Below are 8,471 nucleotides of genomic sequence, written 5' to 3'. Positions count from 1 at the left end.
TGAACATATCAAATTTAAAATTCAACATAATTCCTCCAAAATTATCATCTTTAATTTGTATATGTAATGCATCATTTTATATCTACTCTCTTTAAGTTATAAATTAATGGATGAATTGAAGTAGTGTTATTCTAATCACTTATACTTAGACAACTTGTTATATATCCTTTGTAATAATCAATGATAAGCAAAACCTTAATCTAGACAAACATCTCCTAGGATTGTAAAAAGGTAGTTGTACTAACCTAATAAGCTAAGGTACGTACCATGTCAGTCCATAAGGTATGTATAATGTATTAATGTAATAGGAGAATCAACACTAACGTCCAATTTACCAAAATTTCCGGGATGTGTTAACGGCATCCATTAGTATAGTTTATGATAATGATGGATTTGCTCAATCTAGCATTTACATTAATTAAGACAATTACTCCGTATAAATCAATCCAGTTTGTATTTGTATGAGGAGCCAAATGAAAGCTATGCCACAATTCCTGGGATCTGCCAACGTCAACCTTGAGCTTCTACAATCCTTTTTTTTTTTTTTTAATCTACGATTAGAATATAGATTTATTTTATTTTAATTTTTGTGATAAAGAAATGATATTAGGCTAATCTCTAAATTCTACAATAAGACCAAACTATCTTATCCATTCGAATGATTAAAGAGAAGAATCATCACAAAATGTACGTGAGCCTATAGAGAAAAGACTGGAATGAGAATGGCTAAGATTAGCCATGGAATCGACCACCTGATTTGCCTTGTAATAGCATTATTTGAAAGTGACGAAGTCAAAACAATGAAGATCCCTTTAAACATATGTAGTTTTATTTAAGAATGAAGTCAAAACAATGTTTGTTATACTTCGTATTACCTTTTTTTTAAGCATACATTTTTTTGAGGCATACTTCGTATTACCTTTATAATTGTTTATTTTAATTGCCACTGTATACTATCAATCCTTACAAGCTTAGTTAGTTCCTTACATAACTTGTGACACCAAATTTTAGGGAGTAATAAATACAATGAGTTCAAAGTTATATAACTACTAGTATATTGACATACTATTGTTGATTACATGATATCACTACTCATAGTTTTTAATCCATAAATTGATGACATGAAAAAAAGATATACTTCGTATATACATATATATATATATATAATAATTTGCCTTTTGCGCCTCCTCAAGCATGATATCCAAGTAAATCCAATAACACTAAAATAAGCATATTGAAGCAAATTAGGTTGCATAGGCCCAACTAAAAACCATGTTGAACTCGCAACATTTTCAGTGGAATCTTATCCATCATAGATTCATAGAAAATAAATGGGCCAAATAGCCTAAAAACAACGACATTTTTCTTGCCATGGTGCATCCATGCATTTATCAATCGCAGGATGCATGTTCACTTCTAGTCTTCAATACCTATAATTTTTATTCTCATATGAAATATTTTCAAAATTTGGAATACCAAAAAAAAAGTAAACAGATACGGAGTAACAAAAAGGATTCGATAGAGTAAGTTATTTATGAACTTTGGTATTCTTTGTTTTAAATTTTGTATCTTTCTTAATGTAAAATGAAAAATTAATACCAAGTGTGGATTTAAGATGTTTATTGTGTAATTTGAAATAATTGACAAATAATTTATTAGTATGAAGTATACATAGTCAAAAGCATTGAGTAAAAGCAAAAGATTTGTCTTAGTGTCCATTAAAGTTTATTCCCTCCTCTTTTTGTTTATGTTTGCATTTTTTGTATAAAATTTTCACGCTAATGAAATTTTAAACTTTCTTGTGACAATGTGAGATTTTACATGATACATTTACACCTTTACTTGTCAAATTATGGGACAAACCCGTACAACTCTAAAAATAATAATTTAAAAAACATTCTATACCCTTGATTAATTGCAAAATTTGGAGTTTCATGTGTAGTATTTTTCATTAAGTAAAAATTAAATTACAAGTAATTTCCATTATGTAAAATTTACAAAATAAGTATTTACTTAAACACAAATTCTTATACGTAATTGGCCACAATGTCATACTCCCTCCGTTTTTAAATACTTGCTTCATTTCTCTTGGACACGCATGCCGATGTTAATCTTTGATCACTAATATCTTTAATTATCAATAAGTATACATTCTAACAATTGAAAATTAATAATCTATTCATTGAAATGATTCCAACAAGTACGACTATATTTTTTCTTATGTATAAATCACAAACATTAGTCAAAGTAGGACAAATGAATAGTGCAAAAAATAGAAATAGAGGAAGTATTTAAAAACGGAGTGAGTACTTGTTAGTGTTGCAAGAGTAATCTAGTCAATGATAATAAAGATCACTTGATAGTGTGGCTAGTTGCACACATCACATATTGGTACACAAATAAAACCAAAATTTTTTTTCTTAACAAAAGGAAACATTTTCATCTTCCAGCAAACTCTGCAAACCAGAGATCAAAAAATGGCGACCATCACAACCGGCAACGGATCCCTTCTTCTCTACGCCAACCTCAATTCCGCCGCTCTCCACCGCCGCAACATCCACCACCGTCAACCCATCGCCTTTCTCTCTCCTCCAAATTCCGCCGCAATTTCTATCCCTCCTCTCAAAATCTCTCTCAAACAACCCCTGAAAACCTACTCTATTAAACCCCAGAATTCCAAATTCCTCACTTTCTCCTCTTTGAACCCTAATATCCCTCAAATCCCACCTCAAAACCCCCAATTTCTCTCAAATTTAACCAAAACCCTAACTACCCTGTTTTCGCTTTCACTTTCTCTCCCCTCCAAAATCCCCCAAATCATCAACACTCTATTCCTCAATCTAAAAACCCTTTTCCTAACCCCATCTCCTAAACTGCTCGAAACCCTTCAATTTATCCATGACAATGTTGTTTGTGCAGTGGGTCCCCTGTTCTTCACCTCTGTTCAGGGTGTTCGAAGTGGGCCTCCATTGACTGCCATTGCTGCTGGAATTGCTAAATGGCTTGATATTTATAGTGGGGTTTTAATGGTTAGGATATTACTTAGCTGGTTTCCTAATATGCCTTGGGATAGACAGCCTTTTTCTGCTATTAGGGACCTTACTGATCCTTTTTTGAGCCTTTGTAGGAAGATTGTTCCTCCTGTTTCTAATATTGATCTTAGCCCTCTCTTGGCTTTCGCCGTTCTCGGTACACTCGGGTCGATTCTTGGCAATGCTAAAGCTTAATGGTGGAGTATTGGTGATGATATGTCTTGAAGAATTGTGTTTCAGTTTGAGGTAAAAGGTCTTATTTCTATGTTGGTCAAGTTTTGTTTGATTCTTGATGATATGTATACTTTTTTGCCTATCTTTTTTCATTTGGTTTCGCATTTCGTGTTTGAGTTCATTGGTCATAGTCTATTATATTGTATTGTTTAATGATCACTGTTTTAGATCATGGATTGATCAAGTGATACATGTTAGCTAGTTGATTATGATGTAATGGATTATAATTTGTTACTTTTTGTATGTTTTAGTAGGCTTAAATGCTACATATTCCTTTATTGAATTGTTAAATCTCACTTGTCGATTTACCTTATCTGAATGAGGAAGTTGAAGTCATATTCAACCATGATTAACAAATGCAGCTTTATCTCTTGGTTTTGAGGTTAAATGGTGCTACTTTATACACACTAAAAAAGAGTCACTTGACACATACTATTGTACCAAGTCACTCTCTCTCTATGTAGAGTAAATACTGAATAACTCGCCAACATCAATTACTTCTATCAACAATGATAAATAAACACATCTTTATCTATTGGGGCTATAATTCATGCCTTGTGTGTATCTATGTCAACTATGGACAGTGTCTTGAAACATAGGCTCTTGAAGCTAACGGTCTTTGCTTAGATGTACTTGTTGTAAGTTCATGTTGTAATTTAATATTATTCGAAATGCTGGCATCATTTATTTGCTTCTTTACCTGAAATCTGGGCTAGTGTTTCTCTTTTGAACAAGACTCCATTATACTTTTCTCTGAGTATTATATGTCAGGGATTTTTCCCTTGTACTTACATTGGTGTTGTTGCTTCTTTTGGGTCAATTTTGTTAACATGTTCAGCTAATTCTACATTAGTAGAGTACCTTTGGTCATTGTAGCCTCTTTGTAACCTGTTTCATGAGTTTTTATATGTGTGAAGTGATTTCCCCCTTTTCTCCCATCTAAGTTATTGTTGTCCATGATGGAAATCAACTAGTGAAACAAGCATGAAGCAAGTCATATCAATGTTTGTCTTCATTTGTAAATTTTGAACTTGTTCCAACAAGCCTTCTTTTTGCATAATCATCTTGAATCGAATTATCTAGCAAATAATTGTTATCTAGAATATCAATTTTCTTGCTTTATGGACGTCTCCAACTACATAGTTTATGAGTTGATTATTATTGACACTCTGATAGTTTGTGAGCTCATTGCAGTAGGAGGTTCTTAACTCCTTGTGCATTATCTTCTACCAAAAAACAGAGCACAGAATTTTGTAATGTTTATGTGTATTCGTTTTGCCTTAGAAAGAAATTTAAGGTCTAACAAATCAATTATGTTTGATTTTCAATCAATAACCTCGGTCATGAATACGTTGTGATGGTATTTGTTGAAGCCTTTTATATACTATTTAGTCTTCCTCCCCTCCCCCTAGTGTTCTCACTGCAATGCTTGTTATTTGTTCAGGGAATGAAATTAAAGGAAATGGGAGGAATGAATAGTGTTGTTTCTTTCTGCTCCAGGATCAGAGAGAAGTTATGGCTAGTAACAAAGCCGATCATGATGATGAACCACTTCATCGACAACTGATTGATGTGAATAGATTGTTACTCTTTGGTTAAATCTCAAAAATTTAAATAGAAATGTTAACAGCTAGCACAGGATAAACACAAATTTTCAATATTTTCTAGTACGGAGTACATCATTTTTTTGGATGGTAGGTGAACTTTGTATCGTGTTTTTGATGGTATTTTAAGAAGCAAGTTTGTGTTAATATGAATCCAGGTTTTTTTTTTTCTTTACATTATTCAATATTCACGTATTGACTCTTGAGACATCTATTGATTTTGTTACCTACATCGAAGAACACATATGCTGGTATAGGGTGGAAAATCAATATTGAATGCTTTGTACCTTGAATGTTCTTTGAATCCTCTGTCCTTCGAATTGCTCGGGTGCTAACTTGATCTTGCAGTCTTGCAGAGTGATCATTTAATTTTGGATAATCATGTACAATGAAAATGGCGGTAGTGTTGATAATTGATTAAGTTCACTTGTTAGGTGTTCGACTACATAATATTAGAACAAGTAGTTTACTTCTCCATAGTCCGTACATACATGATTCTAAGATATCACAAAACTCCCTAATTTTACAATTGAATTTGAATTTACATAAATTTTCCTTAGAAATCTTATGAGATGATAATAATCACAGCAAGTTATTGAGTTAGAATTTTCCATGAAATGAACGAATGAACCAAATTAAAATGTGTGGAATAATTTAAAGATAGGAATGATTAATTGCAGTTAAATAAATACAACAGGAATCTTGGATAACAAAGTCGCTTTGGCCGAGTGGTTAAGGCGTGTGCCTGCTAAGTACATGGGGTTTCCCCGCGAGAGTTCGAATCTCTCAGGCGACGATTTCTTTCTTTTTTTTTGTTACACTTTCTTTTAAGTTTTGTCTTTATTAGTGTTAGAATCACAATGGATGCCAAAGAATATCTTATAGTTGTATGTAAATGAACTTGGGTAAAATACAAAATTGATTATTATTATTATTATTATTATTATTATTATTATTATTAATATATAGCATTACAATATGCCATAAGAATTCGAATATCTTATTATAATCTTGAACAAAAAGCAGTCTAGTCTAAACATCATTTTCAAGTGAAAAAAAAATATAAGAAGCCTAGAATAATATGATTGGTAGTCTAAGAAGCAGATAGATTCTGGATGTATAAGAACTTATGCCTTATGTCCCACCCTTTAACTCTTAGAATACTACCAGTAGGCAGTAGCTAGTATAAATTGCTTCTTTTCATCGTCACTAATAATTATGTGAACAACATATATATTCATGTATATATAGTTTGGTTAGAAATTGGTAATCTGCATCCTGAGGCTCAAGGGTAGCGTGTCGTTGAAGCATGATCTTCTACCATTTTTGAGCCTCTAGATGCAGATGATCTGTCTCTTGCCAAAGCTACTTCTTCTGCCTTTATTTCAGTTATGATATACTGCATGAAATGGCTAGCTGGTATGTTCTATTAATTTGTCATATATGTAACTTTTTTGTGTCACTCTATGTCCAAAGTTTATATGCTTGATCATGTTAGCTAGGGCATGTCAACCTATTCGGAGTTGTGAGCAACTGAATTTATGCTCGAAATTGTCATGTAAGCTTGACTCGAGAGGCTTGTGACATGTCATAAAATACTTGGTATTAACAAAGACTTGCACCAGACTATGTTACGAGCTGAGGATTGAAACTGTGAGCAACATCGATCTAATATTATGCTTCATATAATATATGAGATGTTGTAACATATGGTTGAGTATCAGAGTATGAATGAATGTAAACGATCCAAATAGGCTGATGAGCCCGAGCACCTCCATAGGGATACTCAAGATATTATCAGAGTCATAGACTACGTATGTACATTTGAGCTTGTCCTAACAATTCGATCTCCATTGTTATCTAATTTATTGCCTCATATAGTAATATGTATCTGAATTGAAGTTAATCATGCTTCATTGAAATGGATGATTAATCTATCTTAGTGGACAAACTAATTCAATGTGGACTAATTGTTTCATTTAATTAGTGGATTGAGTACACTCACTAGAGTCATTGTGAGCTCATAAAGAAATTATGCATAATTTCTCAATACATAATAAGTTCGTTTTTACTTGTATATGTATATCATTTCATTTTGGTATTAATTTTTAAAAAAAAATTAAGAGTACCTACAATATAGAGAAAAAGGAAGTTGTAATTAAAACACACAATACATATTGAATTTTGAGGCCTAAAGATCTGTTCTGATTTACTGAACTGAGCTGAACTGAAATGATTGAAGCTGAACTGAATAGAGCTGAAATAAATTGATTATGAGAGAAGGAATTAGGAGTTGAATTGAGCTGAACTGAACTGATTGGAGTTGAACTGAACTGAACTAAACTGAAATTAAGCTGAAGAGAACAGGCCCTATGCTCTTGGTCGCTCATGCCGTCATCATCGATCGCCCTAGCTGGCTGATCAATATGCGGTATGTCCGGCAAGTGAGTTAATTGGAGAATAGGTCACAATAGTATTGAACTTATCAATAGGTGCACTGTACTATATATATACAACATGCTAATCAACCTAATGAGCATGCTTTACAAATAGACAAATTTTCAATAATTACTACGCGTAACAATAAACTACACATACAATTGTTGTATTTGGTCCTTTCATACAACTCTAATTTGTCATGTTTTTATTGGTTAAAATAATAGGCACAAGTTCCATTACATTCAATTTATATTTGACTTCTAATTTTCTCCCATTTGAGTTGATGTGTCAAATTTCTATTGGTATTGTATGTAGGGACAACATCTACATACAATGATTGTATGTGTATCAGCTCAATCTATAGTAGAACTATTGACTAAGTAACTCCACGATGAAAAGATATTACCAATAATGAATACACGATTTACTGTACTTCATCTTACAAGAATGACCATTAATTTTTGTAAACAATAAATAAAGGTACTCCTCCATTCAAAATAATGTGCTCATTTCTATTTTGCATGGCCTTTAAAACATATTTTTGACCATCGATGCTTCAATAACGTATTATAAAAAATAAATAAATAAATAAAATCAGTAATATTATTAAATTAAACTACATGTTATTGAACGAAAAACAAACAAACAAAAACAAAAAGAACTACACATTGAGACAATTTTAACTATATCTCACGTGACATTTTTTTTAAAAAATTAAATAAAGGTAATGAGAATATATATTTGGTCAAAGTCATAAAAATTTAACCATGAAAAAGTGATATAAGCACATCAATTTAAAACAGATGAAGTAGAAGAAAAGAATTACCTTCAAATTTGACACTTCAAACATTTCATTATTTAAGAAGCAAAAAATAACGAATTTTGTTGAGGAATTAATTCAAAGCTCAATTTATTCATTTAAAAGAAATTTAATCACAAGATATTTAGGAAAAAGAATGATGAGGCAATATTATTTAATATTTAAAAGGAATCAAGAATATTCATTGAAGTTGCTTTGGCCGAGTGGTTAAGGCGTGAGCCTGCTAAGTACATGGGGTTTCCCCGCGAGATTTCGAATCTCTCAGGCGACGTTTTTTATTTTTCTATTTTATTTTATAATAGGATTATTTGTTAGAAAATATATAAATTTTTTCGCAACTTT

At 31.9% G+C, this 8,471-nt stretch overlaps 1 protein-coding gene and 2 non-coding genes across 4 annotated transcripts; all 3 read left to right on the top strand.

Moving 5' to 3' along the window:
- The first annotated feature begins 2,354 nt into the window (after nucleotides 1-2,354).
- LOC110700314 (ylmG homolog protein 1-2, chloroplastic-like) lies at nucleotides 2,355-5,045 on the top strand. Of its 2 annotated transcripts, none has more exons than XM_021877835.1 (2): nucleotides 2,355-3,278; nucleotides 4,767-5,045. In XM_021877835.1, the coding sequence occupies exon 1, from the start codon at nucleotides 2,478-2,480 to the stop codon at nucleotides 3,225-3,227; it is 750 nt and encodes a 249-aa protein (XP_021733527.1). In that variant the 5' UTR covers nucleotides 2,355-2,477; the 3' UTR covers nucleotides 3,228-3,278; nucleotides 4,767-5,045. The 2 variants fall into 2 exon arrangements, with proteins under 2 accessions (XP_021733527.1, XP_021733526.1); XM_021877834.1 differs by having other exon boundaries at nucleotides 2,356-3,278; nucleotides 4,711-5,045.
- Nucleotides 5,046-5,584: 539 nt separating this feature from the next.
- On the top strand, nucleotides 5,585-5,666 carry TRNAS-GCU. The gene has a single exon. It is a non-coding gene; the product is annotated as a tRNA-Ser (tRNA).
- A 2,652-nt stretch (nucleotides 5,667-8,318) lies between these two features.
- On the top strand, nucleotides 8,319-8,400 carry TRNAS-GCU. The gene has a single exon. It is a non-coding gene; the product is annotated as a tRNA-Ser (tRNA).
- The last annotated feature ends 71 nt before the right edge of the window (nucleotides 8,401-8,471 follow it).

Source organism: Chenopodium quinoa, unplaced genomic scaffold (assembly GCF_001683475.1).
Source record: "Chenopodium quinoa cultivar QQ74 unplaced genomic scaffold, ASM168347v1, whole genome shotgun sequence".
Taxonomy (NCBI): domain Eukaryota; kingdom Viridiplantae; phylum Streptophyta; class Magnoliopsida; order Caryophyllales; family Amaranthaceae; genus Chenopodium; species Chenopodium quinoa.
This window is presented reverse-complemented; position numbering and strand designations above follow the sequence as displayed.